Source organism: Pan paniscus, chromosome 3 (assembly GCF_029289425.2).
Source record: "Pan paniscus chromosome 3, NHGRI_mPanPan1-v2.0_pri, whole genome shotgun sequence".
Taxonomy (NCBI): domain Eukaryota; kingdom Metazoa; phylum Chordata; class Mammalia; order Primates; family Hominidae; genus Pan; species Pan paniscus.
The window spans coordinates 53,504,789-53,522,953 of record NC_073252.2 but is presented as its reverse complement, the minus strand read 5'-3'; the positions used below and the strand labels follow the sequence as shown (position 1 = coordinate 53,522,953).

Below are 18,165 nucleotides of genomic sequence, written 5' to 3'. Positions count from 1 at the left end.
ATTATGCACCCATGACTTTTCTAAGAAAGCATGTTTCTAGTTTGCTTTTGCCATCAAGAATCTTAGAGCCAAATTTGCACTATAGTACGTTCCAGGTAGCCCTTATTATCTGCAAACAGTTGGTACCAGAAAAAGTCTGTCTAAGGGAATCCACTGTAAAACAGGGAGCAAAATATGATGTTAGATTATGCAGAGTTGAAAAACAAAACAAATGAGTATGAAAATAAATTTACTTAATTTTACTTTTAAAACACTTATATCACATTGCAACCACGTGCTAATTCTCAGCATGAAAAATTAACCATGTTGACTTTTTGGGTCCCACTTTCCTCAAAAAATTTTAAGATAGCTCAATGGCTTTTTTTTTTTTTTTTTTTTTTTTTTTTTTTGATGCAGAGTCTCACTCTGTGGCCCAGGCTGGGGTATAGTGGCACAATCTTCGGCTCACTGCAGCCTCCAGCTCCCAGGTTCAAGTGATCCTCCTGCCTCAGCCTCCTGGCTTTTTTTTTTTTTTTTTTTTTTTGTATTTTTAGTAAAGATAGGGTTTCGCCATGTTGGCCAGGCTGGTGTTGAACTTCTGGCCTAAAGTGATCTGCCCACCTCAGCCTCCCAAAGTGCTGGGATTACAGGCGTGAGCCACCGCACCTGGCTGGTTTATTCTTTATATATTGCCTCTTTTGAGAGATATTCTAGTTAACTATGCAATGGATTTGCATTCTATTTGCTAGTTGTATTGGTTGTTTGCAATCCCACAGCATAGACGTTGATGGAACAGCAGGAAATTGGAGCTGGTGCTAAACTGCAGAATCTGTTAGAGCGGGGCCTTCTTTTACAGCTGGTCTCTTCACTAGTGAATATTTCTGAATTAGGAAGACTTTGCCTCCCTATGAAACCCTGTAACTGTGGAGACCTGGATAATAAATACCTAGATAGAGAATGAGAATCCCCATGTGTGGAATGCATTTCTTGGAATTAATCTTGTCCTTGGCTTTTATTTTATCACTTTTTTCCTTTTTGTTCAGATTCCCTCTACTATTTTCTTTTTTTCTCTTTTTTTTCTTTTTTTGTATTTTTAAGGAGTTGCCTCAGATCTTTTCTAACAGGAGGCAGGGTATAAACCAACAATGGACATAAATATTGACTACCCAACTTTTTAATTATCCCCAAACTTGTTTTTTCAGAATCGGCCACCTTGGGGTAGATGGGGTCTGTGAACTTTTCTTAAGGCACTGAGCAGAGTTGAGTGGCTGAAGATGCTTCAGTGAAGCTTGATGTTTATCCTACCCTTGTGGTCAGCTCCTTCCTCCCAGGGAGTTGTAAATCAAGAACTGTGGGTGTTTCTTGATTTTCCGGTGCTGCAGCTCATTTGGATGGTCCATAGGGTGTCACTGGGTAACTTCCTGCTCTGGGACCTCTCTCTGAAATAGAAACTTCCCTCCAAAGGAGAGACTGTCTCCTATTTCATTTATAAATCAAGTTAACTCTGGTTCTTTGACTTTAAGAAAATAACCTATCTCCTCCTCTCAGCAAATTTCTTCCTCTTGGTCTCATGCATGCAGTTGCTAACACATGTATTCTTGTGGTGGAAACAGTAGAAAAGTATTAAACCTTTAAAATAAAACCACAAAACCCTGCAATTCATGAAACAAACCTCTATGGAGTCTTTGCTCTTTGTAAGGGACTTTCCATGTGTTTGTTCATGCAATCCTTACACCAACCCTATGTGGTTAGTCTTATTGTTCCCATATTAGGTGTAGGAGATGGATGCTCGAAGAAGGTGCAAATTTCGCCCAAGATCACCTAGTATTGGAAGTGGGATTTATACCTATGTTGGTCTGACTGCAGAGCTGCCCATCTTTATACACCTCACCACTGTCTCACCTCTTTTCTTATGCTTCCCAGCCAGGTTATAAAACTTGGAAAAGAATAGCATACCTCCTATCTAAAAAATAACAAAAGAAAGTCATTCTGTAATTTCTAAATAATACTAAGTGTTACATATGTATTTTAATTTAAATAAAACTATGGAATTTTCCCTGATGGTCATCTTAAGTGTGAGAAACACACATTTTCACTTGTCAGGGTGGTCTTATTATAATGCAGAGCAAACAACATTATCTATATTCTATAGATGAGAGGCCCATCCAGGGTCCTGCAGATAAAAGGGCCAGAGTTGGGATTAGAGCACAGGATTCCTGACTCCTAACCCAGTTTACTTTCTTCTACTACAATATACCCCATTTACGACCCCAAATAGGAATGTTCAACAGTATAAATGTAATGATTTAGGATGAGATGAGAGGTAGATGGGAAGAACAGGAGGAATCACCTCTGTACCCTGTGGCACTCATTGCAACCCATGGAAATGTTTCTGTTTTAAAGTCCAGCATTTACTTCTGGTTCCAAAACAATGCTGAGTAATTTCATAGAACCTGAGAACCAGAGAAGGATCCTGGGAGGAACTTTTTGTTTATTTGACTTTATTTCATTGCCCTCACTTTATGTTCTTTTCAAAACCAAGAATGCCCACTGGGTTGTGAGTAATGACAATTTCCAGACAATAGAAAATAATGCCCAAACAGCTTTGTTTGAGAGATTCTTGACGTCTTTTGTTATCCACTTACCTTTTTATCTCTTTACATTTTGCTCATTGCTTCCATACAATTATCGCACTTATAGAGAGCATATTTTTCCTCAAACCGCCAACTTCACAAAACAGCAAATGATTTGTAGGTTATGTTGCATTAACTGTGAGTGACTGAAGTGCCCCTCAATCCCATACCCCTGCCTTTATCTTCATCCAGGAATGAAAGTAGCCAGGAAAGGCAAAGAAATCATTCAAGAATTTAAACATAAAAAGCTGGCGAAATTCTGCTGTGGTAGACTTCTACCGGATGAGTTTAATGTTAATTAAAACTCCAAGTGGAGTTGTTTGTAAATGAATCATTCCCTGTTCAGTTTGATGTAGCAAGGTCAGCTTCCTGCTCCACCGGCAGTGCGTGCCAGCTCTTTTTCTCATGTGTAAGCTGTGAATGCTGTTAAGCCTGTAAACCACTATAATAGGTTCAGAGATTTTAGGATCCCTGAAAGAGAAGGATCAGAACACAGCAGTGTTGAGTGTCAGGTTTCTTGGGCACTTGAAGGATTAGGCAGGACAAGTGAAGTGTTACTTTAGGGACAAATATCTGGGCGATTCTCAGAGGCAGCAGGCTGGAGAATGTGGGCTCTGAGGTTAGTCTTGAATTCTAATCCCAGCTCTATTGTTTTACTGACTGTGCAACATGGAGCAAGTCATTGCCTTCTTCTGAGCCTTGGTATTCTCATTTCTATAAAAATACAATTATAATAACCTTATTGTGTTGTTGTGACAATTTGATGCGATAAAGTTACTGGAACACAAGAAGCCCTCAACAACTGGTTGCAATCATGATGATAATTAATTTATCTATGCAATAAATAGTGGGCACTGCTATGTGCTCCATGCTGTTCTGGGCATCGGGGATACAGCAGTAAACAAGACAGACACAAATCCCTGCCTTCGTGGGGCTGACATTCCAGTAGAGGACAGACAATAAGCAAGATATGTAAGTAAAAAATAGAGTTCATGGCCAGGCGCGGTGGCTCATGCCTGTAATCCCTGCACTTTGGGAGGCTGAGGTGGGTGGATCACTTGAGGTCAGAAGTTCGAGATCAGCCTGGCCAACATGGTGAAACCTTGTCTCTACTAAAGATACAAAAATTAACTGGGTGTGGTAGCGTGCGCCTATAGTCCCAGCTACTCGAGACACTGAGGCAGGAGAATCACTTGAACCCAGGAGGCAGAGGTTGCAGTGAGCCGAGATTGCATCACTGCACTCCAGCCTGGGTGACAGTGCAAGGCCCTGTCTCAAAACACACACACACACACACACACACACACACACACACACACACATGCGTCATGAATTAAGTGTTAATGAGAAAATAACAATGCGGAGGAAGATAAGTAGTATTAGGGGAGGCTGAAATTTTAAAGCGGTAGCTAGGAAAGGCCCCCTCTGGAAGCCGAATTTGTGTAAGACCTGGAGGAGGTAAGGGAAAAAGTCAAATGGTTCCCTGGGGGAAAAGCATTCCAGGCTGAGGGAACAGCAAGTCTAAGGCCCCTGAAGGAAGACAGTGCCTGCCATGCTCCCTGTGCCGCTGGAAGGCCAGGGGCTGGTATTGAGTGATCCAGTGGAGAACACTAAGAAGTGAAGCAGCAGGGAGGTCAAATCCAGCACGGCAGGGCCTTTGGTACAGAGGGAGGACTGCGGTTTCTCTTCTAAGTGTGATGAGGAGGGTCACAGGGAGGGCACAAACCCTGGAGAAGCACAACACAGGACCAATCCCCATAACAGCAGCTCCACCCTTTCTCACTTAGACTGGGCTAGAGTGGTTAAGCATGAGGAAAAGAGATGGGCCTGGCTTTCTGTGCCTCAAAGCACCACGTCAAGCTGTGACATAGGCATCCACCACTCTTCCTTTGTGCCTACACCTGTATTTTTGAATGTACTCTCGTCACAGTGTATATCACCGTGCTGTTCTTCAAAGTCAGTTTCCCCAGTATTTGTTCAATAAATGTTTACCGATCACTCATTACGTGCAGGCACTATGTTAGGTGCTAAATAGTACAGTGACATAAAAGGCTGTAAACAATTCAAAAATCAACGCCTCTTATGTCAGAAAAGTAACACTGTGTCATCAAAGCAAAATCGACTTCTCCTATAGGTGTGGGTATATTTAGGATTTGAGAAGGGAAAAAGCGTGCTTAGCTTCCGGGCTCCAATGTGCGGATACACACCCTCTCCTTAGCTTGTTAGCTTAGGGATTTCCCACCCAGTTGCACACAGTGTGTTATCTGAAGTCATTTAACCTGTTGACAGTCGCATTCTTGGAATAAGTAAGTTCCATGCAGGTGAACTTGGACAAACAATGCCAGTAACCTTTTTAGCTGCTGAAGTAATTGGTCCAAAAGTTTAAAATAATAAGCTTCATTTTCCACTGAATCTTGTTGACAGAGAGTATCAGCAGGGCTTGGAGTTGGAAGAGTCTAAATCCCTGATGAATAGTTCAAAAAAATTACTGTTAAACTTTTTGTAAACAAGGTTTTTTTAGTCATAATAATGGTTTTAAGATAAATTGTGTGGATAATTGGTACAAACTTACGATGTATGCATTTAGTTAGCCTCAGTACAATCAAATGTGTTGTTACCAGTGCATCAACAAATGCACCTCAATATCTTAATTTATCATTCATGATAATAAATGGAGACAACACCATAGATTAAGGTAATTCACAGCCTTGTTCTAGCCAATGGCTTCAACTTTCTTTCCTTTTTTTTTTTGAGACGGCGTCTCGCTCTGTTGCCCGGGCTGGAGTGCAGTGGCGTGATCTCGGCTCACTGCAACCTGTGCCTCCTGGGTTCAAATGATTCTTCTACCTCAGCCTCCTGAGTAGCTAGGATTACAGGCGCGTGCCACCATACCCGCCTAATTTTTGTAATTTTAGTAGAGACTAAAACATGGTTTCACCATGTTGGTCAGGCTGGTCTCGAACTCCTGACCTTGTGATCTGCCTGCCTTGGCCTCCCAAAGTGCTGGGATTATAGGTGTGAGCCACTGCGCCCGGCAGTGGCTTCAACTTTCTTGGCAACCAAGTTTATTGTAGGAGTGGCCAACAAATATCACATCCACTGACACTGATGCTACCAAATAGAAAGGTCAGGAAAGGGCCAGCAGCAACAAAGAGGGAGGAGGGGAATGTGAGGGTCCTAAGGAATCCACAGGCTGATGCAGCATCCCTTAATCCAGTTAACTGAAATGAGTTAGACTAAGAGTCTACACTTGGCCCCCAGCTGGCTCAATTCAAGTCCTCCCTTGGACCCACTGGGACTCCACCTTTAGGAGTGGATCCTCTGGAGGAATCCCGGCACCACGCAAACTTCCCAGGGCTCCTTTGACTTGCTGGAAATTGGCTGACCTCTGAGGGAGTGTTGTTTCAATGGATCAATTTAAGCACAGAAAGAATCCAGCCTAATTTTTTGTGTGTGCGTTTTAATTTTTTTTATCAGTATAGGCTCTCTGACATGTCCCAGTGAATGTGCATGTTTTTTAAGTACAATGATATGAAATATATGAAAAGTATACTAAAATATAAACTCTGGGAAAGGAGAGAACACCGTGTTTCCTTTGTTGATATTTTCCCAGCCCTAGAATTATGCCTGTCAATGATAGATGCTTAAAAAATACTTGTGAGATGAATGAAAGAATGAATGTGTTCACCAAGTTTCTGACCTCAAAGAGTTTAGGACCTAGAAGAGCAGATAGGGCATGGTCAGAAATACCTATGACAAAGGTAGTGACTGAGGCTTGTCTTAAGACAGAAACCATTAAGAGGAGAGGATGAAATAGATTCTGCCTGGGTTGATAAGGAGACATTTCATAATGGAGGAGTATTTGGAGGAAAAAAGGAGGAAAAGGAAACTAGAAATGTGGGATGGGCCTTCTACAAAAGATTACTGTTGAAGAAAGCTTCTAAAAATCTTCTTTGGTAATAATTAAAACCCCAAGACAGCACGAATCCCTGAGAGACAGTATGGAGAGATGTGAGAATCAAAACGTGAAGTAGGGGCCCATGAAATGTTTGACAAATAAGTGCCATTTCAAAAACATCATCCCATGGCCAGGTGCAGTGGCTTTCATCTGTAATCCCAGAACTTTGGGAGGCTGAAGCGGGAGGCTTGCTTGAGTTCAGGAGTTCAAGACCAGCCTAGGCAATATAGTGAGACCTGTCTCCACAAAAAATAAAAAAATTTCCCCAGGCATGGTGGCACATGCCTGTGGTCCCAGCTAGTGAGGAGGCTGAGGTGGGAGGATTGCTTGGGTCCAGGAGTTTGAGGCTACAGTGAGTTGAGATCACACCACTGCACTCCAGCTTGAGCAGCAGAGAGAGAACCCTCACTTGGGGGCTAGGATGAATTTTTTTTCGAGACAGGGTCTCCCTCTGTTGCCCAGACTGGAATGAAATGGTGCAATCTTGGCTCACTGCAACCTCAACCTCCTGGGCCCAAGTGATCCTCCCACCTCAGCCTCCTGCATAGCTGAGACCACAGGCATGTGCCACCACATCTGGCTAATTCTAAAAGTGCAGTGCAAAACGAAGAGATTGTGAGGAACTCTGTAAATACAAAAGGTTATAGAAATAGTTTATAAGAACAGTGAACAACAATGAAACTCTTTATGACAGTCTTCCCTGTAATGTTTGCTTTCACATCAAATCAGTCATGAGGACATGATATAAACTATACAAATGAGCTTTCTTGACTTCCTTTTTTAATATAAGAAATTGATTGTTTCCTAGGTCTCATTTCGTTGAAATTGTTGGCAAATAATACTGAGGGGATGCAATTTCACAAACTGCAACATGAGCAAGACCGTATCTACAGTGTTCATCACTGTACTCGCAGCTTTTAGCACCATAGCTGAACACAGTAGTGGCTGTTCGTAAATATTTATTGAATGAACGAACCAATATTTTCTGAGTAGGTCCTGTGTGCAAAGCTCTGGAGAAGCATGCTGGGGGAGGAAAGGATGGAGTCATGATTTCTCATGAAGTCTCTTCAATGACTTCACAGTCCAAGGTGGGGGGGGTGGGACTGTGAGTGGGGAACAGACATAGACATAAATAGCTTTGCTGAAATTCAGGGGTGTGTAACCACAGCAGCAAGTTCAAGCAGTATAAAAATAATAAACTATTAGATGTCACTTTACATTTATATATTATTTTGTCCACTTGATTATCTGAAAATGGGAAAAAGAAGAATTATTATTATTATTTTTCTTTGAGACAGAGTCTTGCTCTGTCACCCAGGCTGGAGTGCAGTGGCGTGATCTCTGCTCACTGCAAGCTCTGCCTCCTGGGTTCACGCCATTCTCCTGCCTCAGCCTCCCGAGTAGCTGGGACTACAGGCGCCCATCACCACGCGCGGCTAGTTTTTTATATTTTTTACTATAGATGGGGTTTCACCGTGTTAGCCAGGATGGTCTCGATCTCCTGACCTTGTGATCCGCCCGCCTCGGCCCCCCTAAATTGCTGGGATTACAGGCATGAGCCACTGCACCTGGCCTAAATTTTTAATTGTTATTTATAAAATAAAAGCTATTTTATATATATTAAAATAATATATATTGGCCAGGCACAGTGGCTCATGCCTGTAATCTCACCACTTTGGGAGGCCAAAGTGGGAGGATCACTTGAGCCCAGAAGTTCAAGACCAGCCCAGGCAACACAGCAAAAGCCCATCTCTACAAAAAATACAAAAATTAGCCAGACCTATTGGCACACGCCTATAGTCCTAGCTACTCAAAAGGCTGAGATGGGAGAATTGCTTGAACCCAGGAGGCTGAGGTTGCAGTGAGCCAAGACTGTGCCACTGCACTCCAGCCTGTGCACCAGAGCAAGAGTCTGTCTCCCAAAATATCTATATATGTATATAGATATATCAATTATATATGTATATAGACATACCAAGCAATTATATATGTATATACATATATCTATATACATATACATTCCTCATTATGTTTGCTATATACATATACATATATATAGATATCTATATATGTATGTAGCTATATCTGCATATAATTTGTATATGTAATATATGTATATATATAATTGCTTGGTCTATTTTATGTATCTTGAGACCTATTGAAGGTTTTTGAACATGTGGGCAATTCTGGAGAGTAATTACTAAAAAAAGAGAAAATATGGGTGAGGTTTTGTTTACTCAGGTTTTGTTTTTGTTTTCCCCTTTACTTCCCTTTCATTGTTATTGACGTCTATAAGTATCCATTGGCATGTGACCCAGATTGAGCCTTATTTTCCTGTTTCCAAAGCATATGATTAATTTCTAACATACTACATTACTTACTTGTTTATTATGTTTATTGTTTGCTTCCCCTCCTCTGCCCATTAACCTAAGCATCAGAAGATCAAAAGGTTTTTGTCTATTTTGTCCACTTTTATAGCCCAAGCACTTGGAAAAATTTCTGATGTAAAGCAGGTGTTGAATAACTTTGTTGACTGAATAATAGTGCAGGACATTTTTGTTTTGTTTTGTTTTGTTTTGAGACAGAGTCTCACTCTGTCGCCTAGGCTGGACTGGAGTGGAGAGCAGTGATGCAATCTCGGCCCACTGCACCTCCACCTCCTGGTTTCTTTTCTTTTCCCTTTTATTTATTTATTTATTTTTTGAGACGGGGTCTCGCTCTATCACCCAGGCTGAAGTGCAGTGGCATGATCTCTGCTCACTGCAACCTCCACCTCCCAGGTTCAAATGATTTCCCTGCCTCAGCTTCCCGAGTAGCTGGGATTACAGGCATGCACCACCACACTCAGCTAATTTTTGTGTTTTTAGTAGAGACGGGGTTTCACCATGTTGGCCAGGCTGGTCTCGAACTCCTGACCTCAGGTGATCCACCCACCCCGGCCTCCCAAAGTGCTAGGATTACAGGCATGAGCCACCGCACGAGGCCCACCTCGTGGTTTCAAGCGATTCTCCCACTTCAGCCTCCCAACTAGCTGGGATTACAGGTGTGTGCCACCACACCCGTCTAATTTTTGTATTTTTAGTAGAGACAGGGTTTCACCACATTGCACAGGGTGGTCTTGGACTCCTGAGCTCAGGCAATCCAAATCCACCTGCCTCAGCCTCCCAAAGTGCTGGGATTACAGGCGTGAGCCACTGTGCCCAGCCAGTGTATTTATTTTTTAAGAGCAATATTAGGTTCATAAAAAAAAAAATGAATGGAAGGTGCAGATATTTCCCATGTATCTGCTGCCCACACATACACATAGCCTCCCCACTATCAAAATCCTGCACCAGAGTGGTACATTTATTACAACTGATGAACCTACATGGACATCTCCTGTCACCCATAGTTTATAGTAGGTTCACTCTTGGTGCTGTACATTCTATGGGTTTTGACAAATGTACAAGGCATGTGTCCACCACTACAATATCGTATCGAATGGTTTCACTGCCCTAAAATATTCTGTGCCACCATATTCATCCTACCCTTCCCTTTAACCTCAGCCACTGCTGATCTTTTTACTGCCTCCCTAGTTTTGCCTTTCCTACAATGTCATACACTTGAAATTGTGCGGTGTGTAGCCTTTTCAGACTGGCTTCTTTCACTTAGAAATATGCATTTAAGTTTCCTTCATGTTGTTTCATGGTTTGATAGCTCATTTCTTTTCAGTGCTGAATAATATTCCATTGTCTGAATGTACTACTTTATGTATCCAATGAATTATAATTTTAGAACAAAAAGTAAGGTAAGAGGAACTCAACTTTTTTTTGTTGTTTTTTGTTTGTGTTTTTTTTTTTCTTTTGAGACGGAGTCTCACTCTGTCACCCAGGCTGGAGTGCAGTGGCGTGATCTCAGCTCACTGCAAGCTCCGGCTTTTGGGTTCATGCCATTTTCCTGCCTCAGCCTCCTGAGTAGCTGGGACTACAGGTGCCTGCCACCATGCCTGGCTAATTTTTTTGTATTTTTAGTAGAGATGGGGTTTCACCGTGTTAGCCAGGATGGTCTCGATCTCCTGACCCTGTGATCTGCCAGCCTTAGCTTCCCAAAGTGCTGGGATTACAGGCATGAGCCACCGTACCCGGCCAGAGGAACTCAACTTCTAATGTAACCCGTCCCCAACCCCCAGGCCACGGACCATTACAGTGGTCTGTTAGCAACCAGGCCGCACAGTAGGAGTGGATGAGTAAGTGAAGCTTCATTTGTATTTACAGCTGCTCCCCATTGCCCACATAACCACCCGAGCTCTGCCTCCTGTAAGATCAGTGGCAGCATTAGATTCTCACAGGAGCCCGAACCCTATTGTGAACTACACATGCGAGGGATCTAGGTAGCACACTCCTTGTGAGAATCTAATGCCTGAAGATCTGTCACTGTCTCTCATCGCCCCCAGTGGGACCATCTAGTTGCGGGAAACAAGCTCAGGGCTCCGCTGATTCTATGTTATGCTGAGTTGTATAATTATTTCATTATATGTTATAATGAAAAAATAATAAAGTGCACAATAAATGCAACACACTTGAACCACGCCAAAACCATCCGCCCACACCCCATCCGTGGAAAAATTGTCTTCCACAAAACTGGTCCCTGGTGCCAAAAAGTTTGGGGACTGCTCTTCTAAAGGGATAAAATAGTTGCCCTGAGTGGACTTTTTGAAGATGTAAAGCAAGGGCTGGGGAGATGTCCTGAGCACCGTGGGATAATGGCCTTTGGATGGAAACTGAGTTCTGTCGTTCATTCAGCTGATGTTTATGAGCGCCCTCCCTGGGCAGGCAGGGTGCTGGTTCTTGAGGGTGTGGACACCCAGAGCCAGTCCCTGCGCTCTCACAGTTTTCCCTCTGGCTGCAAGCGCTGGGGTGTGGCCCTAGCTGGTCCGTTGGGCTCTGCAGGAGTCTAAGCTGGGCTCGGGATAGCTGGACAGACCCCAGGCCAGGGGAAAGCTCACTCGTGGCTGTCGCATCTCTCCCTCCAAGCAGGTCGAAGAAGGGGGCAAAGCAGACACCCTGAGCTCCAAACTGCAGGCCGGGGATGAGGTTGTGCACATCAATGAGGTGACTCTGAGCAGCTCCAGAAAGGAGGCAGTTTCCCTGGTGAAAGGATCCTACAAGACCCTCAGGCTGGTAGTGCGCAGGTAGGTGGCAGACCCCCACCCTGTCCCTCCTACCACCTCACCCCACCTCTCTCCCTACCCTACCCCACCTCTGGGAAAAGAGCTCGGGGTTGGTAGCTTGGCTTTAAACCTCCATGTATGGATCCTGCCTTTTTTTCTTTTTTCTTTCCTATCTTGTGGGATGTGGGGAGGAAGTGGGGTGAAGACATTTCAGACACTGCTGTCTTTCAAAACACTCATTTCCCAGTAGGTACTGGTTTGTCAGGGATAGACCTCACTGGACTACCTAAATTTTGGGGCCTGATGAAAAGTGACACTCATCCCAGATGTGGTCAGAGCTCTAATAAGCTTTTTGTCTGGTGGGACTAGAGAAAGAAATTGGCTTGGAGCTTTCAGTGGCATTTTGGGAACCACACCTACATCACAGGGTTCTTCAAAACAGGCAAATTCCCTCATTGGTTGTTTTGTTTTCTGGTCTCAATAGTGGTGATTCCTCTGTTGGGGAAGTGTTGGGTTGTGTTTGATTTTAATGCCTTAGCATCAGAAGCTTTGTACTCCCGGGAACCAACCCTTCGTGGAGGAAATTATTTATGGAAAGGGGATGGGAATTGAATTATTTTTTTGATCTCTATTAGTAAGCACTGCTTGAGACATTTTACACATCTTAGCTCATTTAATCTGCACATGAACCCCATGAGATAGCTAATCACTATCCCCATTTTACAGGCAAGAGGTTAAATAGGTTACTGGAGGTAGCCAAGCTGATAAGTTGAAAAGCCAGAATAGAATCCAGATTGCCTGATTCTATTTCATGCCACTTGAGCATCATTATCTTGACCTGCTAAGCGCTAGGCCCAAATATTTTGCATATTTGAATATTTCTTCCTTAGATTTCAGCTGCCTCACATAGCAGCTAATGTTACAGTATTTAAGAATGTTCTAGTTGGCTGAGACTTCAGGAGTCATCAATGAAGCCCCACCATTTTCAGGCTGTAGAAAGTAAGCTGATCTTCCATCATGCCACAGATGGCCTCTTAAAGACCTGCATTAATTCATTTCTCAAATGTTTCCTAAGTGAGCCCATGCTCAGGGGAACAGCAGCTCCTCCCAGCCACAAAAATCACAGCGATGACTGTGGTCCCACTGTGTCTCCAGGCTCTAGTGACTCTCCCTAGTGTGCTGGGCTGTGTCTGGTCTGTCTACAGGGCCATCAACCAGCAATTGCTTCTCTGGTGGTCAGTGATGCAGAGTGGCTCAAAGCATAGGCACCGGATTCAGACAGACCCTGGTTCAAATTCCAGGGCTGTCACCTGTTAGCTGTGTGAGCTTGGCCAAATTACTTAACCTCACTGAAAATTCAATATCCTCATCTTTAAATGAGGATTTAAATATATGTATTTATGCCAAAATATGGCAACAATCTAAGTATCCATGGAGGGACAAACCAAAGAAAATGTGGTGTATATATGTATATGTTTATGTATACACACACACACACACACACACACACACACACACACACACACGAGGAATATTATCCAGCCATAAAAAAAGAAGGAAATCTTGCCATTTGCAACAATGTAGATGAACCTGGAGGACATTTTGTTAAGTGAAAGAAGCCAGTCACAGAACCGTAAAAACTGTATCTTCTCACTTATACATGGTGTATAAAAAAGTCAAACTCACAGAAACAGAGAGTAGAATGGTGTTTGCCAGGGACTGGGGCACAGGGGAAATGGGGAGATGTTGGTCAAGGGGTACAAACTTTTAGTTATAAGATGAATAAGTTCTGGGGACCTAAGGTAAAACATGGTGACTACAGTTAGTAATACTGTATTGTTTACTTAAAATTTGCTATGAGAATAGATCTTAAGTGTCCTCACTATACACACACACAGGTAACTGTGTGTTGATTAATTTGATTTTTGATTGTGGTAATCATGACACAGTGTGTACATATATCAAATCATCACATTGTACACTTTGAATATATGCAATTTTTGGCAATTATACTTGGGCAATCCAACATACTTTACAAAGTGATTGGAAAGATTAGATGAAACACTCTGAGGTAACAAGAGATGCTGCTGCTATTATTTCTATTATTATTGGCCAACTCTAGGCATAGGCTCATTCCTTGCAGATCCAGATTTCAGTAAAGTAAGCAGTCATCTCAAACATGGGGCTGATGTTTCAAACAGATGGGTAGACAAGCTCAGAACCATGGGGCCATTCCTTGTGTCCAGAGAGTGCTGAAGGTTTTGAACTCACCTTGGCATTGGAACCCAGGAGCCCAGTTTGGAAACACTGGGCATTGATCTGTTGGGTACTAATGGCAGAATCCACACTCCTGATGTGTTTCAACATGACTGTGGTGATAGATTGGCCTCTGGAAAGGGCTGCTCTGTTTCCTGCTATGAAGAATAATCATGGTAGCTTCTGGTAGGCCTTCTAATAGATGGTGATATAAGATTTGAATTACTTCTTCTAGTAGAACCTTTGGAAACAGACAGATATGGGGTTGAAATCTGGTCTGGTTATTTGCAAATTGTGTGACTTTGGGCTCTCTAAGCCCCAGTTTCCTCATTTGTGAAATGGAAATAATCATTCTTACCTTGAAAGGGCATTAGTGAAGTAAGTGTAAGTACACAGTGGATATGCAATATTTGATTATTATTATTCTGGATTAGGCTAGAGAGAGACACATGCTAATATGGAGAAGTATTGCCATAATACCATATATGCTGGTTCCCTGGTTATCTGGAGGCCCCCCCTTTCATTCTCTTAGTGAGTTTACAACCATTTAAGGGCTAGTACCCAGCTTACAGGTCCAGAATTGGTCATGACTGTCTCAGACCTTGTGGAATTTAGGAGTGTTAATTCACAGTATCCAAACTCACAAGAAACTGAAGGATATAAACCAGAATGCTACTACACTGACTCATTTTGAAAAAGACAACTATAAGTGAAAAGTATGCCATATGGACCAAAAACCAGTATATAGTACTTTATCCCTACAAGAAAACTAAATGGGAAGTCTAATTATGGTCAGGAGTTTGCATAGTGATTTCCAACTCCAAGTGAAGAGAATAGTTCTGTAGGCACCAGTATTTGCTAGGATCCACTCTGATGGCCAGATGGTCCATCTTCCTAATAGGGGCTTGGCTGCCAGGCGGCCAGAGATTCACATCCAGAAGCAAGGGCCCTTTCCCCTCTGGGCCCCAGGGAATCATGCTGCCAACGTTCTCCTCTCCATTTTCATTCTCGTCAACACCAAATCCTCTTCCTGATTGACACATTCTTTCTTTACGTATGCTAATGCAATTGATAAGGTTACTGAGCAGTTCTTGCACTTTCTGCTTCTGGTGTGGGAAACATTTTGTCCCTAAGATGCCTTTTGAATATGTCTTATCTCATCTATTATGTGTTGATTTTTATAGTTGAACTTTCAAAGGAAAAGGAGGCTGCCTTTACATCTGACACATGCTTATAGATGGGGATTATCAACACGCCTCCAGAGGCATGGATGGACATTCCTCCCCTACCTTGCAGAGATCCGGGTAGAAGCCTCTTTGAGCTGGATTAATCTGGCTTTGTATTTCGTAGTGCCGTCACTTTCCTGAGAAGTCTTACCTTTATACCTTGGCACACGTCATCGTCCTGAGATTCTGTTTCCTTTGATTTATTGATGCCAGAGTGACTAAGGACATTTCATTTATTAACTTTCTTTTTTTCTATGTGATCTCTATACTTTAAAAAAGACTGGGGTGACTTCCTGGAAACATAATAGGAAGGAGTGTCTGTTTCATGAATAAATCATTTGTGTAGTCAAAATGTATATTTTGGCAGCCATGTACCTGCCTCTTTTTCTCTTAAAGTTATTTTGGCTGGGCGAGGGCAGCACCTCATGTCAGGCTTTCACATCCATCATAAAAATGCCAAGAACACAGAGCAGGGTAATAGTGTTTATATAAGTTTTGGGATTGTCTTACCCAGTGACCAAAAACAATAAAAAGTAGAAACACCTTCTTAAAAGGCTACAGTGACAAGAAAAATGCAAAGCCTCAAGTAAGTTGTGGGTCAAAGACTTTCAAAGATCTGCTGACCCATAAAGAAGGCAGAGTTTAGCCCTCTCTGGGAGGAGGGCGTGAAGGAGGCGCTGTGGACGCTGCAACAACAGAGCATGTGTCTGCTGCTTGATACACGAAAGAGTGAAGGTTAACAGCTAGTAGTGGATAAATGGAGAAGAAATGATAAAATAATAAGTGGGTCAGAGAAAAAACATTCCCAAAGGAAAATAAACAGCTCCCAGTTGCAGAAAACCCTTGTGGAATGCAAGGACAGTGCAAAGGATGTTAATTAGGAAAGCAGACATGGACACGAATGAGAGTCATACTCCAAATCCTCCCTGAAATCAACAGAGACTTTATCTGGTAGATACGTGTAAAATAGTTGTCCAGGGATCGGGTAACCTTTAAAATGGAAACTGACAAAGGAAAGGGTCTTCAGGTTTAATTTATCATCCCTGAGGGTAATGGAAGTTGCGTTTAGTATAAGGAATGCTCACTGCTATTTGTAGATAAACTAAAACTTGAATTTAAAAAATAGGAAGCTATATTTGACCTCCAGAACAGATTGCTGGGGTTAATTGCTGTGTATTCATATAAATACATATTTTTACCCTGAGTTCAGACTCAGACTCCTATCCTGAATTGGATTATCAGAATGGCCTTAGAATCAATGAATCCTTAATCCCAATTCTGATCTTTTCTCCATTTTCCTTGGCAAATCTAACCTTCCAACCTTCTGCATTAAGGTGCTGTTTATTTTGTTTATTTACTTATTAATCCTTCATTAATCAAAAGAAAGCTGGAGGTGCTATTTTTGCCAAATACTATCCTACTCCTAAATTTGTTATAAGTGAATTTTTTGTGTTTTTACTTGTAGTTGGCAAAGAAAAACTTGAGTATATTTCATTTCAAATATTTCATACTTTTTTATAATGCTATGCAAGCCAGGCAAAAGTCAGAGAGGATACCTGAGATAGCGGTGTCCAGCACTACCAGATTTGAGACTGCCTGGGTTTGAAGTCTGATGGCATAGGCACTAGCTTTGTGACCTTGGGCAAGTAATTTAATCTGTCTGATTTTTGCCTCACAAAATTGTTGTGAGGATTAAATAAGAATCATGTGGGTATGGTATTTAGTACAGTTATTAAATCATGAATCTACTGAAAACAAGTTGCATATTTGTTAAGTAAATTATCTCTTTGACAAGTTCCACCTTAATCTCTAGAACATAGCATATGAAGTCCTAGTTAATGGGAAGACTTTGGTGGGGAAATTATCTTTCTGGGCATCAAAGAGAGCAGAGGGTAGGGAAAATTGAGCCCCTTTTCAAAATGGAATCTTCCTCCCAAACCTTTCCATCACCTCTGCAAGTTTGATGTAACCTTTCCCCTTCCCATCAATTTGTTCTATGAGTTGATGTGTTGGAAGGAAACAATTCTTTTTTATTTGGCTGAATATACGTGTTTAGTAGTAGTAGTAGTAGTAGTATCAGTGGTAGATCACATTTTGCTGGGAAAAGAGAGATTGAGGAGAAAGCAGCACTGAAAAAGTAAAAAACAATAAACATCTCCCTAAAATATGTATATGCCAGGCTATATGACTTGCCCATGTAGAGGTGGCTAGCGTGAGAATCTAGGCTAGAGTGAGAATCTAGGTCTTAAGACTTTCAGCCCTTGAGTCTCTGCCTGGAGGTAGAAATGAGGGAAATGCATCCAAAAATAGGTAAGGACTTGTCCAAGGCCACATACTAGTGGCCAAAATAAGAGTCTAGTTCTTCGAGGATGTAAGTCTTAGGGACTTTTGGCCCCTCAAGCAGTGAAATCATGAACTAGTGCTTTCTATTCCACTGCCTCCTCCTTTTAGAAATATCTGTGATGCTAAAAAAAAAAAAAAAAAAAAAAAGAGAGACAAAAGACAAGGCCGGGCATGGTGGCTCACGTCTGTAATCCCAGCACTTTGGAAGGCCAAGGCAGGCAGGTCACCTGAGGTCAGGAGTTCCAGACCAGCCTGGCTAACATGGTGAAACCCCGTTTCTATTAAAAATACAAAAAATTGGCCAGGAGAGGTGGCGTGCCCCTGTAATCCCAGCTACTCGGGAGGCTGAAGCAGGAGAATCGCTTGAACCTGGGAGGCGGAGGTTACGGTGAGCCAAGATCCCGCCATTGCACTCCAGCTTGGGCAACAAGAGCGAAACTCTGTCTCAAAAAACAAAACAAGAAAACCCCTCAAAACAATAAAAAAACAAAGAAGCTTATGTTTGATTCATCTAAGAAAACATTTTGAATGAAGAGGTGATTCCCCATTGACCTTGAACTTCCTTTGGGAAGGAAATGCACCGGACTACTTTGGATGCCCAGCAGACTTGAGTCTCTGCAG

At 42.3% G+C, this 18,165-nt stretch overlaps 1 protein-coding gene across 1 annotated transcript in view; it reads left to right on the top strand.

Annotated features, from left to right (window-relative positions):
* Positions 1-18,165, top strand: part of SHROOM3 (shroom family member 3) — a 358,512-nt gene that overhangs the window by 121,122 nt on the left and 219,225 nt on the right. Inside the window, exon 7 of the mRNA XM_063603551.1 lies at positions 11,586-11,740. Coding sequence (XP_063459621.1) covers positions 11,586-11,740 — 155 coding nt within the window. The remainder of the gene's footprint in view (positions 1-11,585; positions 11,741-18,165) is intronic.